This window comes from Homalodisca vitripennis, unplaced genomic scaffold (assembly GCF_021130785.1).
Source record: "Homalodisca vitripennis isolate AUS2020 unplaced genomic scaffold, UT_GWSS_2.1 ScUCBcl_3701;HRSCAF=9392, whole genome shotgun sequence".
Lineage (NCBI taxonomy): Eukaryota > Metazoa > Arthropoda > Insecta > Hemiptera > Cicadellidae > Homalodisca > Homalodisca vitripennis.
Window position 1 is genome coordinate 26,290 of NW_025779851.1, and position 27,155 is coordinate 53,444.

Genomic DNA, 27,155 nt, shown 5'->3' on the forward strand with positions numbered 1-27,155 from the left:
CAAGTCATGTAATTTCATCGGTTGGCGTGATTAGTTTTATTTTGTCTCTATAAATGCATTTATAAGTGTATTGGTTCTTTGGAATTGCACTATTGATGAGCATAACTATACTGTTTGTATTATATATATATATATATATATATATATATATATATATATATATATATATATATATATATATATATATATATCCGAAACAAAAAACTGAGACGATTTGTTTTTTACAGTGTAATTTTCTTAGTATAATCTTATATAAGTTGATAAATCCAAGTTTAGTATAATCCAACTATAAATAAAACACATGTAATAAAAGTGCACAGGTATGCAGTACTTTATATTTAATTATTTATTTTCTTTTTACACTCTATAATTGCAACAAAGACATCTAGATTGTTTTCTCTTGAAATATCCTGTAGGAAGTGTGTAATATTTGCAATATTACATTTTATGTTTAATAAAATTTCAATTTCTTTCTCAATATCAAATCTTACAAATAATAGTTAACTTCCTTTAAAATGTAGCATTTGCTGTATTGATAATTTAAATTTAAATAATTGTCCGAACTCTAAAATAAAAATGGGCAAAGGAATAAAATATTAGAACCTTGAACAAAGTTCTATAGTCGTAAGTTAGAAATTTACGAAAAGTTCAAAACATGTTATTTAATTCCTACACTAAGGGTTGCAGAAAACAATGTTTAAACGAAAGGCAGTTAACCGTAGACCGCAACGCCTTCCGAAACATTGATTTAGGATTGATTACGTCTCAATCTTGTATTTTGCTTGATTCATCAACAATTCAATAGTAGAAAACCTTACCTCAAAGGGTGGGTACTGGACCAATCAGAGGGTCCATCAATTACGTATTCTAGAAGGAGATTAGAGTGAGGGATTTTCCTTTCTAGCAATAGAATCGTCTCGATAATTTGTGTAATGCGTTCGAGTTGGTACAATTCAGTAAATTTGGAAAGTCGAGGACGACAAAGGAGTTTATATAAGATATGGGGTGAATTTCTTTAAACGCAAACATGTTAAGGTTTTATATATAAAATTCGCAGATCAAGTGCTAAATCAACCTTCGGTTGAGGTTAAGCCACTTTGGGTATCAATTTGAAAATAACTAAAGAACCTAAAAAGATTTTAACAACTAAACAAACTTCATCGAACAAAAATCGTACACATCTATACCATTGTGGTCTAACACTGAAAGGCCGGATGTGGCTGACTTTACCCTCCCACTATCTATATATGTTACCGTCGCCTTCCTCTCTCCCTCTCATTGTTTCAGATGGCACGCCACGATACCGCAGGAAATACCGACATTGATTTATTGTTAGTCTCCCAGATTCGTCTTTGCTGGCGTGACGTGTGTTTGTGCACTGGACTTCTCGTGCTCGTAACTTATGGTCATGTCTTGCATTCTGTGCAGTGACAACGCCTGTGTTCATTTTCTCCTGTTATTGGATTCCAAGCAGTTCACGGATATATTTAATTTCTTTTCTTTTTTAGTGGCAGTTCATTGCCGAAAGTTGCTGCCTTTTATGACATGTGTATGTACCTATTTTCTTCTCCTCTGAAGAAAAGGATTGAATTCAATCCTTGAAACGTAGTGTTATACATTTTGTACCATATAATGATATCAAATGTCCGTGGTCCTATTATATTTTCAAACCTCCCATCGTCAAAAACAAACTTTAAAGTAGGAATCCTTAATTTTGCAGAGTGGTTTCTTCAATAATTTGAATAAATGTGTAAAATGTATTTGAAATTTGTGAGAGAAGTTGATTAATATTTTTTAAATGTTACTAACAAATTAACATGATTTAAAGTGAATGATCCGTAGAAATCTGCAGGTTTGATTTCTTTTGTATCAGGAAAGTTAAAAATCCATCCTGAATCAGCGAGATAGTCCAGAGCCGGTGGTTTCATCAATTTTATGTCATTTCATTTTTAGGTATGCCAGAAGACACTTCGCTGTTTATGTTATTTCATTTAAGGTGAATTTCCTTTGGTAGGTAAAGTATAATATTATGTTAAAGCAGTCTTTTACGATTTAGAGCGGAGACTGAGTCTCCTATCGAATTTCATATATTACATGACAGATGCTCGGGCATATTTCATTGTTTATGTTCTTTTTCCAAGTACCCTCTATTTTAGAGGTTAATTAATATACATACAGTTTATTAATTTAGTAAATTATTTGAAATAATATTTTTAAATCGTTTCATGTCTTATATAATTTAAGACAACATCATTTCTAATGAACAATTCGGATTTTAAGAAGGAAATCTAACACACATGCAGTCGCTGAACTAGTAACATAAGTCTAGTAACAATCGCCTATCTAGACAGGCATGAGAGGGTTGTTTGTTTGTGGACACCTCCAAAGCCTTTGACTGTGTCATCCACTCAGGATTACATGGAATTTTGGGGGTCCGGAGCTCAGAGACGGAGCTATGAGACGGCTGAGTTCCTATCTCTCGCAGCGAGAACTGCGTGTGGAGGCTATGAAAATACGCTCAGACTGGCTGCCAATCTCCTATGGAGTGCCTCAGTGGTCAGTGATTAGACCTATTCTGTATAATTTGTGTGTAAACAATTTGCCGAATTTAATTAACCAAGGAGAAATAAAAACAATATATTCAGATCATATTGTCCTAGTATTTACTGGAAAATCATTGCTCATATTAATTCGGTCTGTAATTTAACTAATTCATCATTATTTTACAATATGCACAATTTAAAAACTAATATCACACTGATAGAGTCTTGTATGAGTCTTATGTGGGTGTTTGGGGCTCAGTGTCTTGTGGTCTGTTGAAAAGAGTATTTGTGTTGCATAAATACATTGTTCGTCTTATTGCAAATCTTAAGTGTCATGTTTATACAGTGGAAGTGTGGTTGACCTCCCAAGAAACTCGCATTATTCGGATTATGTTATCAAATACAAACTAGTATAACATACTATCGGAAAAATTCAAGTGTTGGTTAGGTTAGCTACGTAGTGATGTTTATACCTCAAGGATTGGCATGGAATAGCCTCGAGGAAGAAAGGAATTCCAAGTAGGTTTTATGAGCTTGCTTATGATTAGTTGAAGTGGTTCAGGAGATATTCTTGTTTTATATATATATATATATAATTTATATAATTTTTGTAATTTCCTGAAGACGGCTTAAGCCGAAATATAGAAAATGTTTATTACAATAATTGAAGAATTCTTATTGAAGATTAATATATATATATATATATATATATATATATATATATATATATATATATATATATATATATATATATATATATATATATATATATATATAATTTGATAAACTGTTTTATTTGTGGACTTTGCCCTCCTCAAGTTACAATTGATTGAAATGAGGGGGTGATCAAGGGTCATCACTATATTAAATTCGTTTTCATTATCAATACCCTTTATTGAATAAAGTTTTTATCATGAGAATATTCTCTTGGGTATCCCCATGGCACATTTGGGTTGAGTAATGAACTTCAGTTTTGTATATATATAAAAGATAAAACTTTGTGCCAAATTAGGAGAACTTTTAACATAAAATACAACTGATATAGTTTCCGTTCTCTGTTACAACTTTAGAAAGAAATGAAATTCTCTTTGATCGATGGGAGATGTTTAATAGCTTACTTGCTAATACAGTATTTTGTTTTCCATTCTCTATGTCGCATCGTGTTCCCAATCAGCTCTCAATATAATGGCCGTCCTCGCATTCTCCTTAGTCTTTTTCATCATTTTTGCAACATGATATTTTTCTAACTAAACTATTCTTGTTCTTGCGATTTCGCCATTGGCATTGTGTTCGTTGTGTTATTTAGAGAGGTAATTTAGTGAATTTGTGTAGTTTGTACGTCAGAGTTGTGTTAGTATGCAGATTTTTTCGTTTTACATGTTTATAAGTCTTGAAAGTTAATTCAGTTTTCTGTATACACATTATTTAGTTAAGTTGTTTGAACGAACAAGAGAACAAACTTTATCTATCAACTTAATTTTAGGTAAGACTAGATAGGATTAATGATAAATATCTTAAAATTGGATACCTAACTTTTAAGACAGTTTGAAAGCAAGGTTATTTAAACCTACTTATTCTTAATTGTTATGCAAGAATTAGCCATTGAGTCACCTTACATTTTGGGGCTTTCCTCATTCTAAATAGGCTCTAAGCCTATTATTGTCCTGTTCACTTTTAAAACATTTTCGACTTATCTTCTTATAAAAATCTAAAATGCCCTCTTAAAAAAAACATGAGTAGCCTAGCAAAAGTATGAATATATTTACAACAATGAACAGAGAGAAGAATGGTTACTGTGTATTGGCGTCATCCCAGATGGCCAAGATGTCCGCTAGCAATGCTTCAAACTTATCGCCTCCGGTCTCTGCTACTGCCGACCGCCACATGTATTCTGCCAAGTAGGTATTCAGATAGTTCCCCTTTGGACTTTATTGCGCCACTTCGCACCACCCTACATTTTTTCTACACGCTGTATGTTGGCCTCAGTTTCAGGATCTACGAAGTTGTAGCTGTGATGGTTGACCAATAAATGTTCAAATCCAGCACTTTCCAGTTCACCGGTTTTGTATCCTTTCCAGCAGTCAGACATAATCGTACTACCTGGTTCAGTATGCTCCTGACTAGCAGCCATAAGTGTGGCTGCACAACGGTTCGGTACCTTAACCAAAAATCTAGCACTAGTTTCCCTGCAAAGTCCGCCAAACACCCATTGTTCAGGCAGAACACGACCAACATTGTTCTTATGTCTTTTAAACAAGCTCTTGTCTATTTCAACTATTTTATTGGTATCACCAATTTTCCCAACATTCTCTTTTTTTAACAGATTCAACATATACCTCTCTCATGTAATTGTTCCAGTCCGCTATGAATAGACATTCCCTACTGTCGGCTACACCACTTTACTGAATTTATTAGTTCCTCGCACCAGCAATACATAAAACGCAATGCTGTTACTAAAGGTAACCTACTGTGTTCAAACCTCGTACCGACACGAAACGCCATTTTCTTTTAGCACGGTCTAACATTGCATTTCCAAAAAGGGTATTGTTCGCCGAATTAATTTTGGTTCACTAGTTCACAAGATCCACTTCGTATTTTTTGTTGATTCAGAAAAATGGAAAGGTTTTAACATATTAACCCATTGCGGATCACTGACGAGCTCAGATCACAAAAGCGGTTTGCTTTTAAGTTCCCTCCAAATAGTTCTATTAGTGTCTGATAGATTGGGCGATCGTCTTCACTTGTCAACTAAGAGTGTTTAACAACAGTCTACGTTCAGAGTTTTCAGAAGTTTTTTAAATATCCTAAAGATTGCAGTTGTATGTCGAAGTTGAAAAATCATTCATATGAGTTTACTCTCTGCTTTTTAGCGCTTCTGATTGGTTGTTTTCCTCAGCTGTTATTATAATAGTAACTAGTATCGCATTTTATGGTACAATTCGCATGTCATAATATGAGCTGATCGAAATGGAAAACTTAAGATCGTCTGAACGTGATCTATATTTATTACAATAGTTCATAAACAATATATTGTATTTAACCCTGGAACTGGCAAACGCGCGATATCGTTGCATCCTAGATGGCAGCGCCCGATATCGGGCTTTTTAATATGTCTTTTATTTCTCAATGTTACGTACTTAAAACACGATCAAAGAGTATCGGTATTGATACTAATCAAAAGAGGAAGGTTCAATTTATGTAAATAATACACTAATAAATAATTTTATCATTTCGTTACACGACCATACGTTTTATAATCTCGGAACTGTTTGTTTACATTCTCCCGTGTACCGTGCTAGTTGCGCGCGCAGCAATGTCAACTGTTTCATTCGGCTATTGTTATTTCGGTATTTATTTACAATACCGTGACCATGAAAAATGGACTTTTTTTCATGGGTTGGGCATTTATAGCCAAGTATTATTATCACAGGTGCATATAAACTGGGGGGAAAGTATATTATTGTATTATATTGATGCCTTTCGGGCATTATTGCGTTAAAAATGGAAAATAACCGACAAAATTTTGTCGAACAACACTTGAAGGGTTAAGGATCAGGGGCATCACGTGATCTGGGAATCGACTTTTGCAAGCTCGAGTTAATTTTTTTTTCTAAAAGAGCAAGCAGTGCGCAGCTGCGCAGCGGGCAGGCATCGTTGACAGAATTAACGTACTTGTCAGCATCATTTCAGTAAAATTGCCAGAGATACTGTCAAAAACAGAGTTTTCAAAAAATCGTAACTCCTTTGATTTTCGTTGCAGACGAATTTTTTCTTCACTATTGTTTTCAGGAAAAATTGTAGTTTTCAGGGGAAAAAAATGAACATACCTTTCCATGGTCACGTTATTGTAAATTGATACCGTTATTTCTTCAGCTGCATGGTGTTCTATCTGGATTATTGTTTGTTTGAGTTCGTTTTAATGATGGTTGTGTATATGACACAATAATAGTAAGTTTTTTGTGCGTGTTTACGTAATGTATTGTAATTTCCGCGATCGTTCAAGTGACATTCGAGAACTAGTTGTACATGAAATAAGCAACAATGAGGATTCCGATTTAGACATTCAATCAGAACATAATTAAAAAAAATAATATATAATAAAAAAATAAAAAAATAGAAAACTAATATGAACTAATAGTTACAAGATTGTACAAATCAAAGTGAGCTTTGAAGTTCTTACTTTTGTTGGTAAGTAGCACTTTCGAATGTCAGTGTATGATTTTTGTATCGTTTACCACAAGTAAAAATAAATACCTTACAAACTACGTATTGTTTTATTTTTACTCAGAATTAAATGCTCTTTCTTTTTTATATTTTGGATTTTGCATATCACTAACAACAACAATTTTACAAATCAAAAACTTTGAACTAACTTTTCTTTTTTCTAAAAAATTTTTTTTCATGAAGACGTAGAGTAAGGGTTTTTTGTTTTAATTATATTATGTGAAAAATGTTTCTTGAACAATGCTGAATAAAAAAATATATAATATGACATAGGTACTTTATAGTAAACATGTAATAGGCCTAATTAACCCTTTAAGCGTCATGAAAAATTAGACCTGATCTTTGATAAAGTTAGAATTTTTTTAAATTTCCAATGTGTAAAGTTACATTTTTTTTCCTTTCTGTATGTCAAAATAGAGTTATTTAACGGTGAATAAAATTTGTTTAGCCCTTATTGGATTTCCTAGGCTAATTTTTAACTTTTGAGAATATCGTAGAATAGCAGTGTAGTTGTCACCAATATTTTTTTATTTATTCAGTAAGTATGGGAATGAAACACAGTTTTATAGATAAACATATACTATATTACAAACCAATAAAATTATAAAAATACAAAAGTAGACAAAGAGTGTTTATTTGGTGGCGGGCTGTCACAACTGGCATTCCGCGCGTCTCCCGCAAGCCACTGTTATCGCGTGGACTTTGAACCTTCTTATCGCTCGGCAACTTGTAGGACAGCCTTGTGGGGCTTGAATTATGTTTCTTGCTTTCTAATAACATCCTTATGACCGTAATAAAATATAAAAAAGTTTGGGGTTGACCAAGTAATTGCTCAAAATTACCGAATCTTCAAATACCGAATCGTCTGGATTTGCCATTCACACGAATAATGGTAAAAAAACACTAAATAAATACTGGAAACTGCTGTATATAATACGAATAATTTACTTTAAAAAGAATAGGACACAACAGAAAATTAGCGATAACCAAAATACATATGCGTGTACCGGACGCTTCCCACTAACTAACTGGCTAGATGCCTTGACGGGAGCTCCCGTCAATGACTTTGTGAAAGGCACGGGGCCACGCCGCTAGACAGTGTTTGGCCAATTAGAAGCAACTGCCACCCCCATTGTAACAGAATTCGAGGCGGGGCAACCCGTCTGTATGTCGCATGACTACTAGAACCATCTAGCAGCAAAATATTCAACTAACATAGCAGTAAGAAAATAAAGAAGAATGCAAAAACGCGGATCCACGGCAATGACGTTTTGAGCTTGTAGTGGCCCTCCGCGGATCCGCGTCAATAACGCTGGAAAGGTTAAGGAGTAGCTGTTATTATTGAAGGATTTGATATTATATAATAATCGTACCAAAAAATAATTCTTAGACAAGAATAACAAATTACAAAAAATAACAATAACATAACAATTAATGGCAATTATTTACGTAAGTCACTACACTAATTTAGGTAATTAGGTAAAAAATTTTAGGAATTTAGGTGCTAATCGATGATGTTTTTCTTTGTTCACCAGGGGCATTTCTGTTAGTCTTTCTCATGTTATCTGAGCTCGAGTTTAGCTTGATATCCCCCTTTACCCGGAACCCCGATTCTCCTCAGTCCCTTAGATTGTTGGACTATTTGAGATAGAACCCAAAAGGGTGCTTTGGGATTATACTGATCACACCCAGACATGAATCGTTATTTGACATTTTGCTTCTACTGATTACTATATTAGCGTAGAAAAATATTTCGTCAATATAAAACAGAAATTGTCTTATCGCAAACCCCTCCCCATCCTCAGACAGAGGTCAAAGTCGAGCGGTCTAGTAGATAATGTGGATAATGTGACTGCAGAGTCTCGCCGCCCGTTCAGCTGGTGCGCCGCATTGTTGTACTTTCGTGTCGCAGTGTCTGTCGACTACGTCTCTTTGTTGTACTTCCTTGTTTTACTGACGACACCATCTTGACTCATACCTTGAATACATGTGGCGGTCGGCAGTTGCGGCTGAAGGCGGAAATCCACTTCACTTCACAATTGGTAATCGTTGTAAGTTTGTAATTTGGTAATTAAAGAGTTGTTTTTTGATTCTATAATGTTTGTTTAGATTAATTTATATTTTTGTGTTCCTCATACTGGTGTGGTCGGTATAATCTCAAAGTACCCCCAAAAGTTCAAACATTGATGGCCATGGCCGATTCTGTTATAATTTCTGTTATTATTTAGGCTTTCCTATCTTTTATATATATTGTACTATACATTTATTTTCTTATTTAAAGTTGAAATTTTTGTGCTTAAAGTAAATAATTACAGTGGAGTTACCGCTTGTGAAATGGAGGTAAGAAATATCTCCAGACAGACAGGTGCACTTCCCCTCAGATCACAAAGATGGTCTCCTATAGAATCTGTCAGTATTCCACTTTTCAACTTCTCTGACTGCTTACCTAAAACATTTAATCTCGTATTCATCACCATTTTTATATTCTCCTAAAAAATTTACTTATTGCTGTTTATTGTTTATGTAAAACATTATTATATTTATCCTTTACTTTCACTTTTTTACATATATTGTTCTTTCTTTAGCAAACAGACAATAAACAAATAAAAATACCTGTAAACAAGACTCTTAAGCAAGTTACGTATCATTCTGCTGAGAAATTAAATAAATAATACTAATAGTAATAATTTAAATGTACTAAGTCCGCCTACAGACTTGACCAGAAGTTTTAAACAAACATAAAGATGCAAAGTAAAATAAAATGCAACAAAGGAGGTTTTGATAAATCTTAAAAATTGATATAGAACATTTACTCTTATAAATTTTACAAGTCGCTCAAACAAACATGTAAAATATTTACATTAGCCACAATTAGCTTTAATGATCTAAAACCATTTTTATTATTTTCTTTAAATAGTATGTTTCCATTTCCAGAAAGAATTTTTAGGTGGTCACAATGCATAATTGTACAATAATTGATAATATTTTTGAAATTTTAAGTTATATCCGAAATTGTCCCATCATTCTAGGGACCGAGGGGAGTCAGGGTTTCTGGGTGGGAGGTGATAAGCTAGGATAGATAGCCATTGGTGGAAGGGTTAATCGGGATACCAATATTCACACAGGAAAAGTACAAACATTTTAAAGGTCAGTAGGTACCACTGCATATGAAGATAATGCAAAACCTTTTTTCATTTTTGCAATAGTCTCTACCTATATGGTGAAGTGTGATCATAATTTTTTTTCCTCTGTGCGCTCCGCCTTGTTTGCCAATATGCATTATATTCGCACATCTGGTTATTCAATTATTTTTTCCTGTTTTGTAACTGATCAAATTTTACTGCTTTGTTCATTTTAAATAAAGATGTTCTTTGTGTTTTAACGTCACCATCAGCCATTTGGAATTCGAGTTTTGCTGTGTTTGTGTGATAGTAAGCTTTTAGAACTTCTTGTTGTATATCTTCCGACAGTGTAGTAGTTCCTCTATCAATTTTTTTTTATTTTGTTAGAATGACGTTCTTATATTGTGTAGTTTTGAGCTTGACACCATGGAATTTTACATTTCTTTCTTTGTGTCAACATATGTGGTGGCCAATATCATCTAACTTGGGATACATTGTTGTTTCGTTATTTTAGATGGGTTTAATATAGGTGAGTTTATAATATTTAGTGAATATTAGTGAACAGCCTTTTATAAATTTATACTTTTCTGATCTGTACTACTTTGAAGCATTGTTTTTGTTAATCAGCATATGGCAGCACTACGCTGATAGCTGGATGTTTTAATGTAAACCCCTTCAATTACTAGTGCATTTCACGAAATCAATATCTTTCTGAAATTTAATTGTTATCTGTCGTTTTTTAATTTAATCTAAAATCATTTTACTTTTGAAAAAACAACAAATATTAGGGATTGGCTAAAGAAAACAGTTACCTATCAATGATTTAGGTCACTGTTTACTATAGCTACTTTGCACTGTATGTCAAAACTTTAACTTAAAATAAAAAATAAAGGTAAAGAAGAGTAGTACAATTTATATTAAAGGGAGGAAAGCCTAAATAATAACTAAAATTACGTTGGGATAGCACCAATCTGAAATGCCTCTGGCCATCAGTGGGGGGTTTAAGTGGTTGGTGCCACCCCACACTTCTGGCAAAAAAGAAAAACATTCTTGAGATAGTACCTAAATTCAGCTTAGATTACATGAGTGCTCAGTTAATCCAATGTGATATGTAGGAAAAGTGAAAAATCAAGGAAACTTGAATATAAAATGGTTGATGATGACGACAGAACACAAAGAACGTCTTTATTTTAAAATCTACTATGCAGTAAAATCTGATCCATCACGAAAGATGAAAAAATATGTAAATAACCAGATGTGCAAATACGACGCCTATTGGCAAAGAAGACTGTGAGCACAGAGGAAAAACCAAATAACTAAAATTATCCTTATATGCTGTTGGTAGCCCTACTCTTACCTCTAAAATTCCTTTTACTTTTTCACCTGAATATTGACATTCCAATTATACCCTCCAACAATGGCTACAAATTGCAATATTAGCACTGTGCTACTTGGTCGGCTTCATTTAACATATGTCATTCAGTAAATAAATATCGTAGCAATATATTTGTTAACCTCTTTGCTGCAGCTCTATACTAAGTGGTTCTGAATCCACATAACAGTGTATGGCACACTAGGTTGTCTGCTACATTACACGTAGTTAACACCTAGTGTGCCTGCCGCAAAGTGCAAGGAAAAGTAACTGAGTGTTAGTGCAGCTGGTGGTATTCTAGTGATAATTAGACACTTTAGACAATTACAAAAATCAGCACACAAAATAATCATTAGACCTCAAATAGGATTTGAGTACTTCAATAACTATTTCTTAAATCACGTGATTCAAACATTTCTCAATTCAATGACTGTAGAATTAATACTATTTCAGTAAGATTTGTAGTGTATAATAATAATAAAAACTATGTTAAACATTTCAATAAGCTAGTAGGAAAGAAGTTCTGTAGTATTAAATTAGTATAAACTATCAGTAGTAAAAAAAGGATAAAAAATAAGTTAAATCAAGAACTTTGATAAAGTTAAAATAATGACCAAATAAAAGTTCTACTTGTGTCACAGTAGACTCTTAACATAGTAAACACTATTTTTACTTCCGTGATGACTATTTTGTTATTATCCAGTACACAATCTACCAGGAAACAGCAAAGATAATATGAGTTATTACTTAACATCTCAACAATATAATGAATTCACATGACTGACACAATTCTACTGTTCGGTGTAATCATTTATCAATAGATATGCCAAATTACATGGCCATAGTTCATAGCTAAGGATCTGAATATGCTTTCCCATATCACTTAAATTGATAAAGACATTCTAATGGTTATTAGTTCTAAGATGGCACATATTATTAAAGACGTCACTTAGTCAGTATGGCAAAATGAGCATGCAGTTGCACACTTTCACATTCTACCACCACCGTTTTTAATATGTTACTAGAACAGATTCAAAGCTCTTTTTTAGAATTAGATGCACAGAGAATTCTTACTTTCTTATTTTTGAAAAAACTAATGGCCTTGTTTTGTTTGTAATTTTAGGAAGAACGAAGACCATGTCGCTGAAGAAGATTTTGTTGAAAGGGACAACACGGATGTCACTTCATGAACGGTGAGGAACCCCCTCTCCCTCCCCATTCTATATGAGTCCAATAATAACATACCAGTTTTTAAATCTTGGATTTACAAATGGTGGGCTGTTGTGAACACTACACATGGTGCGGACAAAGCACTGCTGTCAGTGTGGCCAACTCAATTCAAAAACTGATCGTGATGTAGATATTCTCTTTTGGTGCCATGGGTTCCCACTTCCGGCACACATGCACGCTCTGACACAGATGAGATGTAGGGAGTCGAACAACCACAATCAAATTAAAATGAAAATGATCTCGTGTCCAGCACTCGTCCATTCACTGGCAGAATGAGACATTGGGAGTTGAGAGACTATAATCATGTTCAACTTTAGTTAGCTTGAATAAAAGCTACATTCTCACCAGAAGGATGTGAATAACGTCCTTGTTTGTTGCTTCAAAATGATCTCACGTACAGCACAAAAGCATTATTATCAAAGATGAGAAATGGAGAATTAAGCAACAATTCTTGTTGATTAGCACAGAAATAAAAGTGCACAAACCAACAACAGGTGACTTTTCATAAACCACTTAAAGTAAATAACCATTCATAACGAGAATATAATAAAAGAGAGGTTTTACTTGCATGCTAACCAAGATATTAAATAATGTTCTTGTTTGGTGTAACAAGCAATGGAAAATATCACGTTCAGCACATGTCCATTATTATTAAAAGTAGAATTTAGGACTTCAGCAATTATATTTGTGTTGAACTGACAGAGCTATATATTCACATGCTAACCAAGATATAAAATAATGTTCAACTCTTGTTTAGAGCTCCAAGCTATGAAAGCTGATCTCACGTTCAGCACATAAGTATTATTACCAGAGATGAGAATTCGGAAGTTAAGCAACTAATAGGTTTGAAGTGACAGAGTTCTTACACATGCTATAAGATAGATATAATGTTTAGAGCTACAAGCTATGAAATAAATATACTATCACATAGCCATTCTTTGACAGCATAACTATGGAGAGTCGAGCTCCTAACTGAGGAATGGAGCTAAATACGTAGAACTAAATAAAAAGACCTCATATTGGCAAGTGTCTCCATTTATAAAATAGTCTACTAAAAGTAAGCTGTAAAGATGACAAGTGTTAAAATGTAAGCTCAGGCAATTATTAACCATTGATCTGAAAAAGAGATTGGTTTTAAGACAGTAATAAGCAACAGCAGATGCAATTTTGATCAGAAAGCTAAATTTAATTCATTGCTTGAAACGGACATGCCTGCAACTTCATAATCTCAAAATGTTCATGCACTAAGGACATGATGAAAAGGATGTAATATATGCCTACTATAATTGTCTTTGGCCTTAGTTGTTGTCATCATAAGGTTTAATAAGCAGCTATGTTTTTTATGGTCAGTTCCTCTTTTTAGAGTGAATTTTAAATGGATTAATACACATATGATAGTACAGTATACTACACAATATTAATAATAAATATATTTTAAATTGATCATAATGGTTTTAAACAAATGATTCCATTTGAGTTGACTAAAGGAGATAATAAAAAAGTGCTGAATGTTAAAATGAAGATTATGACTGATTTTGGAAAGACGTTTTTATACAAAAAATTAGAAGAATCAGTAAATTAAATCATTGTTGTGTTTTTAAAATGAATTGGCTAATTTTTATACTTTGACAGTTAAAAATCTTGTTTGTATTTTAGAAATCGTGTTTGTCCTATTTATTAATCTATGATCAATTTAATAAAAGCGTAGTAAGAATTCTGGGTTGGAGAACTATAGTTACACATTGCATTTTCTTTTCAGAATAAACACCACTTGTTGCTTTCTCTCTTCTTTCTTAGGTGACTTTAATCACTTTTTTCACCAAAAGTAAATCTTTTATTCTCTACTACTAAATTTTCTTTCTCCCAGGATTTTCTTTCTCAGTTTTCTAAAGATATCTTATCAAACCTGTAAAAATTTGAGCACTTGTGTTATTGTTCTAAAAATGTAACCTTAACCATTGTAGGATTGCTCAATTTTATGTCTCTTTTAGGTTTATTTAAATTTCCACAATCTTTTAGTTTTTTGTTGTCTGTTTCTTTTGTACTTGTAGTTTAGACAATAGATTGGTGGCATTTTTCAATAACCAAATTTGTCCAAATGACTTCTAGTTTCGTAATATTATTAATTTTGTTTATATAAACTCGTTCATTGTTTTATAAGTCACATGAATGCAATTTTTCAATCCCTGTTTCTTATCTATATAGTGCAAGTAATTCTACTGCTGTAAAGGCTAGAAAAAAATGACCACAAAGTTCGAAAGTGATGTACAAGTTGTCAATTGATAGATCCTACTATGAAGCTTCATAAACTGGTTTTCTGGTAGTTAATTCTAAAAGAAATTAAATAATAAGAAAATAAGGCAACCAGTTTAAGTATTTTCTGACTCACAATGTAAAGCATAATGCAAAGCATAATTTAATTCAAAGCAATCATAAAAGTTGAAATACTAGAATTTAGTACTCATGATGATACAATGTCAAACATGTTTATTTTGAAACGAGGTGATATAATCACAACTAGTTTATTTTGGAATGAGGTGATATAATTACATATAGTGGTTACTTTGGAATGAGGTGATATAATCATGGCTATTTTAATTTGAACGTATACAATTAGAAAACTTAAAGAATCATATGCTGTGAAAAGAAATATATGCTAATGAATTTGTTTGTTTGAATAAGTAATGTTATTAGCAAGCTTCCAAAACCCAGTACAAAACTTATATGTGCTTTGTAATAGCAAGTCTGGTTATATACAGCATATTTTCTGATTGACATCTCATTCATGATTAATATTAACACAAATAAAAGACATCTTACAAATTAATGCCAAAATATTGGTTACTGGTTTAACACGAGATCAGAGATAAACATAATGGTTTAATCTCAAAATAAACATTTCATATTTATGGCACAAGTTTAATGTACACTAAGTGTGTCAGAATTGTTCATTATGATCCCATAACACCAAGCTTGTCCAGCAATGCAGACCACGAAGTTGGACTATAACCTGCACTGACAGTCAGAAGGCTGAATATGAAATGCATTAATCATGTTTTATCAAGGAATTTTATCATCTGTAGATGATTAGTATCTGCAATACTTTGTATTCACTACTATATCAACCAGATGCTCACAAATGCATTTCTATTTATACGTGAATATGGTTTCTATTAAAAATGGCTCATATTGTCGTATTTGGGGTGCAAAAAATAGACACATTAAGGTACGAAAGATAATGGAGTAACAAAATATGATGCTAAGAAAAGGGCACTAAGAAGTTTCAATATTGTCAAATCCACTTCAGAGTGAAGGTTGGAAAAATACAGAATTAAAAAGTTACAAGACTTATTTATAATAAATATATTGTTTTGTTAAAACATACTGTAAGGAATGTATGTTTTATAAATGATTTTTTACTGAATGTGTATGAAGAACAATTGCCACAAGACATCAAAAAGTATGAAGCAAGTTCATTACTTATATGTGAAAAGTTTATTTAAAGGAATTATTTTTAAAACTCCATACTTCAATGCTCTAATCTATCTTATCTTGCGTATTTCCGTTTTACACTGCTTGTAGTCCTTCATATATATTTATACAATGTTATAATTATATATTGCTGGCAGAAATCATTTCACGATAAAATACCAAAGGATGCACTGTGACAGACTATGTGTTGGTTAGCCATAATAATTTATTCATGCCATTATTATAAAATGTCTGAAGGAAATCTGACAAAATAGAACCAAATTTATTTTGAAGATCAGATTTATAAAAATCTATGAATTACTCCATGCTATAAACACATACTGCATTTTGAGTCTATTATTGTATTTACAGTGAAAATGAGATGCCTTGAATGTTGACAAATGCAGCAAAATAAGTAATTTTCAGTCATTGTTGTCTTTGAATGCTAAAAATTGCTGAATGCAAAGTGGTCTGCTTAAATCTTGGTATTTTTCACAAATGGGGTCTTAACAATAACTGGACTCATGGGGATGTAATTTAACGATGTGACCACCCACCAGCTTCACCTGCCTGCGTAACCAAAGTGGAGGCGAGTCATCTGGGTCACAGGTCACCGTGCAGTCAGTACGCCAGGGATTATTCAGTGCCAGCCAAGCAGCATCAGCGAAGAACCGACGTCTAGCACAGATGATGGACCGTCGACCCTCAGTTATTGCGGCTCTCAAAGTTAGAAAGGTATTGAATATTATTTTGGTTTTAAAAGTTTGTGATATTGTTTGCATTACACTTCTTAATTATCACACCAAACAACTTAAAATTTTTTAGAAATAAAAGATTTCAATAGTTTAACATTTTAAAGTGTTATACAAAGGTTTACTGTCTCTTCTAGCGGCTCATGAAGCAGCGGTTGGGCCAAGGGCAGCAGAGGCTGTCCATTAAGGATCGTCTAAGTCTACGAGGACGAGGAGGATTGCGTGGTCGTGTGGGACAGCGCGGACTGACACTAGGCCGATCTCCACTCACTAGACTGCGTGGTGGCCGTGGCAACAGGCGGCCTGGCAGAGGGAATCTTAGTAAGTACTTACAGTACCTAGATACGTTAGCTTGTATTGAGTATTTCAAGTAGAAATAATTTAGGAGATTTGGGACTGAAACAAAATCTATTTAAAATTCTGCCAGTATTTTCTGAGTTGTTATAGTCCATAAGTCTATCAATTTCACTGTCTCTAAAATTAATTACTCTAGCCTGTAGAATAAGCGAAATAGTTACGTTTAGGCTAATCGTAATAAACAAAAAGAAAACATGAATACTTATGTGGACTGAACACTGACTAGACATAGTTCACTATACATACTTGGGAACTCAGCATTATACAGCAAAAATATATGAATTATTACAATAAATTTGAATATGTTGATAGATGTTCAAAATATATTGAAATACACTATGAAACCAACGCAGAGATGATTGAAACACAACATGTGATAAAATTAGATCTCACAAGTTGTTTCTTCACTACAGTTGCTTGATACTTACTTAGTAAGTAACTAGTAAGTGTAACTAAGGGGAAAAATACCAGGGTTGTAACGTCCCACCCAGACATGAACTGTTAATCTTTTAGCTTCTATAGATGTTTTAACACATGTCTTAGCTCTGATTCCAGAGCTAAGGTGGATGAATCGGACGACCGTAGTACACACTTTGCATGCCAATTTGAATGAAGTATAAGATTTTGTTTCTATTTTTAATAGTAATACTAGTTGTTTCCTACTGCTTCACACACTTTTCGCAAGCTTTGCCCGTGTATAAGCACTTTTGGTGCAAGTGAATTATATTTTTAACGTTGATGTAGATTTTGCCTTTTTGCTACGTACAAGAAAATTTGTCATAAGTGTATGTTTATAGCCATTGTACGAAGCATAGACACATTATACACGAGCAATATGAGAGTAATGCTGAAAGCACTAGTGTGACTGGATTGCTTAGCGGCTAAAACGTTAAGACAATTTAGAATTTTATGTATTTTTACTAATATGTTAATTATATATATATATATATATATTTTTTTTTTTAATAATATATACTTTTAAACCTTAATTTATGTTCAAATATGCACATATGTAGTAAAATTTAAAAGAGTTTAATCACAATAGCTCTGGGACATCTGTAAATCCATATAAAGAATCATGTTGTTAAATAATACTTTTATGTTACAGCCAGATCACTATTTGTAACTTTGGAGCTAAGTGATAATTAGTGTGTTAGGTGCATATACTGATTATTGCAAAATTATTCCAACTATATTCTTACAACTTATGTGATTATGTACAGGTCGCAGTCAAAGCCAAACCAATCTAATAAGGAGTCAGAGTATCCAGTCACTGACTGCAAGGCGCAGCCTCAACAGAGGAGGTGGTGATGGAATTATCGTGAGAGGTAGAGGCAGATTCCAGAATAGAAACATATTCAATCACCAAGAGTTTCGCAGAGGAGGTCGTGGAAGAGGTATTTATTAAAGAAATTAAACATAACATTTAACCCTTAGTGAGCCAAGGATATTATTGTTGGTAGCTACTTGGATAAAGTGTTAAAGCATTTATGTCATAATACATTAGGACACAAAATACTATGACGATACTATGTATGGTAAAATAAGTCATTGTTTACTTTATTTTTACTTTTATACAATGCACCAGTTGTGGTTACTTTTGTAACAGTTTGTAAAAATGTTGTGTATAATAAATAATTTGATTTAATTTGATTTGAAAGCTAATATTTTTTTATTTCAAAAGGTTTCAAAGTAACAGACAAACAAAGCTTAAGTAGTACACAATAACATTGTGAAAATAATAATAAACAAATTAATTGTAATTTATATCAGATCAAGTTTTATTTGGTACAGAGAACAAATGGCTTGGATAAGTTTATTAGCCAGTCTCAGCCAATAACAAGTTTCAATATTGACCATTCACATTTGTGCAAAATTTTTTTATCTGGGATATTTTTATAATATAAACCAATAAATACCATTAAAAGTTATATTACTTCCAGGAAAAGAAATTGTTATAATTGAGAGATATGCATTGAAAAGGAAAACGGAAAATAGTTTTAGAATGTTCCGCTCATTTACAAAAATATTTGTATTTATGTAGATTTTTTATATCCTTTAAAGTTTAGTGGGAGGCCATAGAAAGTTTGGATAGTCAGAATAAGGAAATTTTATTGCCTCAAAACGCATTGCGTGGACTAACAATCAAAAGCGATTTATAGTAATTTTACATAACATTGGTCATGATAATGAACAAAACAGCAGTTAGATAAATTGTTATAACTTAAATCAACGTTTGAAAAAGATATGAGAAACACATTTGGAGGAGTATAAGTTTTACGATTATATTAACATGCAAACCTTTAGAGATCCCATTAGTGTTGAAAAATTTACATTCTAAACAAATACTGCTTTTTCAGTTTGGCATTTTTGAAATGACAGCCATGTGAGACATCTACCTTTCTTTTGATTAGATATTTGAATACTTCCAAGTTTAGGTTTGTAATGATTTTAAACTACATTCAAGCATTTAATTATTCTTAATTTGAAAAGTTTTGTATTTTAAATGTTGTAATGTGTCATTTTATTTGATTTTAAAATATAAGGTACAGAAAAAATTGTGAAATGAGGCTCTTTTGAAAAATCTTGTCTAATTTAATGTCTTCATTAAGAGTTAATTCCACTTCTCAGATCAAGAAAACTATAGAATAGTATAAGAATTTGCAATCAAGTACATTGTGTTTCCTAACACGTTCACGACAATGTGTACCCCATCGAGTACACACGGGTTCTTGTGAAGTGTGTTGTGCGCCCGATGTGTTATACATTTCTATACATATCATTATTGCGTTTTTATTGTTTGCCTATTTTGGTGGTTTGTTAAATTTGATCCCACACTTAAATAAATAACTCAGACTATCGTGTACCCTGTTGGGCGCCAATTGCTTAATTTTTAAGGTAAATTAATTTTTATGGGTGTCCCTTATGGTACATGGTGAAAAAACATAATTAAATCATTGTTTTTGTGTAAAATTGCGAAGACTACATACCTTTCTTATATACTTAAATGTTTGACGGAAAAAACTGATTACAGTGTTTTGCCATTGTTATTGAAAAATTTTACGGTGAATAAAAAGTACAGCAAAAAGCGGATGTGAATGTGTTAATTTTATAGTAGACTTTACTGCTTTTTGAAAACTTAAATTAAAAGACTGATATTTGAGATTTAAAACTGTCCCAAAAATATTGTCAATGAAATGATGTGGTATAATTGAAGGTAAACATCTTTCTAGTGGATAAATTCACTTAAAATTTTAATTAAAATTACATTTTTGTTTATGTCATTGTTACTAAAAAAAGATCATTGAAGTATGTACTTATACTTAGATGAAAATTGACGTTAATGAATGAAAATGAGAAATTTTTTACTAGTTATGTAAACATAACTTACTCAGATTGTGTATTGATAACCTGTTGAATGTTTCTTTTGGTTCTCGTAATGTTGGATCTATCACTTTAATCCTTACAAAATATTTAAAAAAACTATTAATGTACCTAAAATATAATATCCTTAAACTTATGTGGATAAATTAGGTTTTCGAACACGTGGAGGTGGATTCAACAGAAACCAGAATGATTTCCAAACCAGAAGGGGAGGTGGATTCGGTCGCTTCAACAACCGAGGTGTCAGATCAAGAGGATTCAGGTAATAAAATTATGATACTTGATTATTTGTATCACACTGTTAATCTATTGTTTAAAGTGAAGGCGTAGACAACTTCAAAATGCCAAGACACATAACTTAAGGAACACCTTACCCTTAAAAAGGAGGAAAGTATACAAGAAGTCCATACAGAAGAGATAAGAAAGTTACATAAGTATAGTAAATTCAGTATATATGTGTATATTCCAAGCGTAATGACTTGGAAATAGTACTCAACCGGACATTATAACCAGAAAGCCTAGGAGAAGCAATGCTGGGATCAAAGGCTGCCTGGGACGTGACCAGTATTTTCGCCACGGAAGTTCTTAGGGAGCTGCAGTCCACTGAAAGAAAGAGAGCCAAAGACATGGAAGAAGTTAATTGAAGAAGTCACTACCTGAAGAAAGAGCTGCTGCCCTATATCTTCTCCCCGTTAAGTAATGCCTAGCGGCGGTTTCCACGGGGATACAGAGGCCAGAGAAAGAGGAGGGTTTTAGTCGGTATCGACATCTGAGTCCGACATATTCACTAGGCCAAACGACTGGTCCTGCAGGATACATAAAAGTATTTTTCTCCAACCTCTATAAAAAAAAAAACACTTTTGTTCACTTAGGACAAAATGTAACCCTCATTGTAACTATCCCTAAAGGACTTTTGCCCTGCTTCTGGAGTGACGGATATTCAGGATGGGTAAAGTTGAGGATAGAAGCCGCCTTCTATCAAGATCCCATGAACAGGGATAATGAAACTCCCTCATTCTTTTTAAGAAGGGGAGCAAGCTCTGTTCCAGCCTCTCTTAAGTCAAAGCGAGCAAGGAAGATAACACTTGGGCTTTAAAAAACCTATATCATTAACACATTGAACCCTAAGCCTATAACAATGAATTTACTCAGTATACCAGCCATTTTTTGTGATTAAAATTTTTTTAAATTATGAAGACATTGTTTTAACCTAACACATTATATATCAAATTAAAGAGGAGAACATGCAGTTTTAGAAAATATAAAATAATTATTTGAACAAAATTATAAATTAAACAAAATTATGGAAAAAATAACATTTGAAAAATTGTAACTTTGTATAAACGTTTTATTTTTCAACCACCTAATGTTGTATAAACGTTTTTTTAAACCACCTAATGTTCTATAAATGTGTTTTGATATAAAATAACATAAAAGAAAGAAAGTATTCATGTTAGTACTAATGGAAGGCCTATCATAATCATACTCAGCATCATTCACGTCTTGATCATTAGGCCTAACCTCAAAATCTGGATCAGGATCATTGTCGTTGAGAAACTCACCCTACGATCCAGAATCATAAATTTGACCCAAGTTTCTTTCAAACTGAATCGCAGATGATCTTTTATTTTTATTAAAATACGACAATCCTCCTCCAAATCATGCTCAGAATCAGACTTCATGTCACGTATCATGAGCACCATTATTTTGTCTAAATGATTACTCATTTTACACAATTATCAAGAAAAATAAAACTTTTATCACTAAGAAAACAATCAAAATAAACTAAACCATCACTAAACCAACATTTATCACTTTATTCAGTAACACTGGAACTTTGTTTATAAATAACAATGATCGCATCACTGCGTCGTCAGCCGGTTACGTAACTAAGCAGTTGTACAATAGTTGAAAATACTATTTTTACAGCTGCACAACTGTTACTTGTCATAAAAAAGACGTATGCATATAAAAAATATAACATAGGAAATAGTCTGAAACAACTAAAACCTAATTTTTTACCGAAAACCTAAACGTATTGAATTAAGTACCGGAGCCCGAGTATAGGTTGGGCTCCGTGTGTGCTAACCCAACCTATACTCGGGCTCCTTATTCAATGTGTTAAGAGAGCCCCACCCACTCAGTCATCCTCCACAGTAAACTAGGCCTATCGCATTTTTTTTTTTTTTTTCCTTCCTTTTTTTTTTTCCTTTGGGGCGGCCTACTGCCATGCACTTTAGCCTCAAGGGCTTTTTGCGCACCCCGGAAACACCATGAGGCCTACCAGTCTACAACTTCAGCAGTTCAACAAACCGCCGAAAACAACCTATCAGGTCCTCCTGGGAAAATTCACCACCCCTGTCCATGCTACCAAAGATGGCATACCGCTCTCTTGCTATTGCAGGGCAATCAAAGAGCAGGTGCTCAGCAGTCTCCTCCTGCTCATTACACCTTCCACAGAGCGGATCCTCCTGAAGGATGCCAACTCTGTGTAGATGCTTCCTCAGGTGACCATGCCCCGTGATGAGACCAATGACCTTAGAAGACATTGATCTGTTTAATGAGAGAAGGTCCGAAGCCACCTTGGAAGAAGGTGACTGTAATACCATTCTACTCACTCTCAAACCCGGATGCAACCTCCACCTTCTCCCATGCTCCGCGCAAATCCATTTCGAGACAACCCTAGAGGATTCACACCTTGGAACACCGCAGAACGGTTGAGGGCCCGTCATAATTGTTGCTGAGCCCTGGTTGGCCAGGGCATCAGCTCTTTCGTTCCCAAGAATCCCCTCATGACCAGGAACCCAACAAACAGTTACATTGTTGATTCTGGCAAGGGAGGAAACGGTCTGATAGCAATCCCAAACCAGATTGGATTTGATTGCACAGGAATCCAGCGCCTTCAGCGCTGCCTGACTGTCCGTGAAAATGTTAATCGTCTTGCCCCTATATCGCAGACGAAGATTCTCACGAGCACATTCCATAATGGCTGCGACCTCCGCTTGAAAGACTGTCGGATACGGACCCATAGGAACCACCAGCTCCCTACATGGTCTCACTCCCAGAATTCCAGCGCCTGTGCCGCTTTTTGTTTTGGAGCCGTCTGTGTACCATTCGAGCACCGCTGGTGGAAGAGGTTTCTTCCCCTCTGACCAATCATCCCTTGAGGGTAAAATAATCCTAAAGGGTTTGTCAAAGGAAAACTTTTGTGGCATCTGATCAGAGATCATGTGCAAACCATCCTCCTGTATCAGAGTGCTAATTCTGCAGTGCCCACCACTGCAGCCCGACCAGAGTCCCATCTGCTGAAGACAGTAGGCACTCCTCCTGGCCATAGCTCGAATGACAATGTGCAGGGGGGCGAGGTTAAGACAACAGTCCAGAGCCGCGCCTGGCGCACTGGGAAAAGCCCCAGTGATAGCGAGGCAGGCCATCCTTTGGATACCCGCCAGACGTGCTACCACCGTCTTGGCTTCCGTTTTTGGCCACCATACGACAGCTCCGTACATTAGTGCAGGTCTGACCACGGAAACATAAAGCCAGTACAAGAGTCTCGGCTTCAGTCCCCAGGGCCCACCTATCACACGTCTGCATTGCATTAGAGACCACTTACCCCTGGCAATGACCCTTTCTAGATGAGGTCCCCAGTTTAGAACCCTATCTAGGATCACGCCCAGGTACTTGACCTCAGGCTTCAGCTCAACGGGTGAGCCTTTAAATAGAAAGGGACCAATGCCCTCCATCTGTCGCCTCCTGGTAAAGGCAACCACGGCAGCCTTGGTGGGGTTGACGGTGAGGCCAACCTTATCACACCAGTTCCCCACCATGTTCAGAGCAGCATTGGTCAGTTCCGTGATTGTTGTGTTGAACTTGCCACTCACAAGAATCACAATATCATCTGCGTACCCTTGTGCAAAGACACCGCTGCTATTCAGAGAATTTAGCAGGTCATCCACAACCAGGTTCCACAGAAGAGGAGAGAGGACGCCGCCTTGCGGACAGCCCCTCGTCGCCTTCGCACTAACACTTGCTCCCATGAGGGTTGTAACACCAACCCTGTCCGTGAGCAAGGCCCCTATCCAGTCACACACCTGACCATCAACGCCACGTCTTGAGACCGCATTGATAATCGCCTGAGTGGCTGTATTATCAAAGGCACCTTCAATGTCTAAAAAGACTCCTATGGCTACCTCTTTTGCCGCCAGCGTCTTCTCAATCCTGCATACCAATTGATGCAGGGCCGAGTCGCATGACTTTCCTGGAGTGTAGGCATGCTGGTTAGAATGCAATGGTCGCTCCAGAAGAGCTCCCTCCCAAACAAACCTGGCAACCATTTTCTCCATGGTTTTGAGAAGGAAGGAGGACAGGCATATCGGCCTGAAAGACTTCGGCCGATCCATGCCCGCCCTCCCCTGCTTCGGTATGAACACCACTCTGGACATTCTCCAGGATAGTGGGATGTACCTGTGAGCCACGGAGGCTCTGAACAGTCTGCACAGCTGGGGAAGGAGAATGTCCAATCCCCGCTGCAAGCAAACCGGTCTCACCCCGTCGCCCCCAGGAGCCTTGTAAGGACTGAATGAGTTAATAGCCCACTCAATCCTACTGAAGGTAACAATACGGTGCGCCAGACTCCTCTGCAAATGGGTGGCGCGACCCGCATGTCTCCCCTCACTTTCGGGTGGTTGTTCACCCTCATGAACAATACAGTCCGGGAAGTGTGTTCCCATCATAACTTTCAGAACTCCTTCCGGCTCAGTAATGTAAACACCTTGATTGTCCTTGAGACTACCAAGCGGCGAGATGGGATTCTTTGCCAATAGCTTTTGCAGCCTTGCACAGCCCTGCACACTGTCAATATCGGTGCAGAGCTTCTTCCAGGCTAACCTCTTGGCCGTACGAACCTTGCGGTTGTACAGTGCCAATTTCAACGTTTACAGTTAGTGATGTACAGCTCCTAGATATCCATTCGTAGACTTTACAATCTATTCTCAATTTATATTTAAGCACATCATATCCAAGTACAAGCTTTTCAATTCCTATTGATTACAACTGTACTGCCAGTAAAATATTTCGGCTTTTGAGTTTTGTCTAACATTTTTTAACCAAAAAATGCTCTCCACAACAAAGCTAAAATATTTCAAGATTTTATTTCTAATAGCATTTTATATGATTTTAATTGAAAAACTTGATGATAGTCATAGTACTTTAACTTTGTATTCCATTAGAATACATTTTAAGATGTAAGTTTTTTCAATATTAAAATATACTTTTATTTAAAAATATTCAAATATTTTGCTGTTTATAAATCAAAGAAATGTTCACTCCAGGTGGGAAAACATTCCTCAAAGTATTTCACATTTCGATATTTAAAAAATGTATAGTGTTTAGTCTTGAGGCTTACAAATAAAACTATTACACTCAGATTGTTAAAGATATTTTTTTGTAAAGTTTTATGTACATATATAAATACAGCAAAGGTTTATAATTTTTTACTCAGATTTTAAATTTTGAATGGATTTTTATTTAAATTTTAAGTTAGCTTTAGTTTAAGAATGTCATTTAGCTCAAAGTTTTCATGCCATTTGAATAGTATTTTTTTTTTTTTTTTTTTTTTTTTTTTTTTTTTTTTTTTAATTTAGAGCATTGTCATGGGAATAGTATTTTTATGCTAATATCCCTAAATTACGTTTTGAGTACTTTTAAATTTGTTGGTATGTATAAATGAGTAGGCACAAATGTTACCTTCTATTTCTCTGATAGTCTTTAGGTTTTCAATTAAATTTGTAATTTCTCTAAGTATTTGATGTGGAAAATCTGGGTTACTTGTGATATCTAATTATTACATGAAACTAAACAGAATTGATGACGTTTCCTGTCAGATGCATTTGTGCACCTTGAACTGTACCACAGTACCAAGTTCCAAATCTGTAGCATATCTTTTTTTTTCCCCCCCTTTTAAGCCTTATTCTGCCCGTCCTCATGGGCCACTGGCCTGTGCGAGGATCTTATCAAACAGAATAAGGGGGAGAGTCGATACAGTACAAGGTCAATGGTACTGATAAAAAGTGCAAGGGTCACAGACAGGATTCGAACCTGCGCTATCTCTAACTCAGACTCAAAGTCCGACGTCTTAGACCGCTCGGCCATCGGCACTCCCATATCTGGGAGTACACAATATTTTGTCAGTAACTGGGTCAGTCAATGACCACGATCAACTTTATTTATTCAAGTAGATACGATGAAGCTACTGTGTTTGACCCTAACAGCATGCTTATACTCCTAACCGAGTTAGATTTGTGATGCGACTAATCTGTACCATGAAATTATTTAAGGATTTGTTCAGCAGGGGCCGTGGAGGTGGACGTGGCAGAGGAGGGAGGGCTCCTGTCCCAACAAAAGAGGAACTGGATTCTCAGCTGGACCAATACATGGCAGGCTCTCGTGGTGTGCTTGACCGAGAACTTGACTCCTACATGGCTCAGCAAGAGAGCTGGGATTAACTCCTTATCCGTTAATTTGTAAATATACGTTTATCTGTACATTTTTTCTACCTTGAGTTTTTTCAAAGTGTGATACTTCATACCCTCACTTGAAAAATGTTTAGATGTAGAATTCACCTATCATAATTTTTTGAACTAGATTTATCTTATTTTTTATTTCCAATAAACTGTAAATAAATCTGTTTTATTATATATTT

At 34.7% G+C, this 27,155-nt stretch overlaps 1 protein-coding gene across 3 annotated transcripts; it reads left to right on the forward strand.

Annotated features, from left to right (window-relative positions):
• Positions 1-3,719: 3,719 nt before the first annotated feature.
• On the forward strand, positions 3,720-27,150 carry LOC124372657 (chromatin target of PRMT1 protein-like). 3 transcript variants are annotated; one of them, XM_046831064.1, is made up of 7 exons: positions 3,720-3,853; positions 12,385-12,454; positions 16,523-16,697; positions 16,852-17,035; positions 18,295-18,468; positions 20,606-20,717; positions 26,802-27,150. In XM_046831064.1, the coding sequence occupies exons 2-7, from the start codon at positions 12,399-12,401 to the stop codon at positions 26,956-26,958; spliced, it is 858 nt and encodes a 285-aa protein (XP_046687020.1). In that variant the 5' UTR covers positions 3,720-3,853; positions 12,385-12,398; the 3' UTR covers positions 26,959-27,150. The 3 variants fall into 3 exon arrangements, with proteins under 3 accessions (XP_046687020.1, XP_046687021.1, XP_046687019.1); XM_046831065.1 differs by having other exon boundaries at positions 3,740-4,026; positions 26,805-27,150; XM_046831063.1 differs by having other exon boundaries at positions 3,742-4,026.
• Positions 27,151-27,155: the final 5 nt, after the last annotated feature.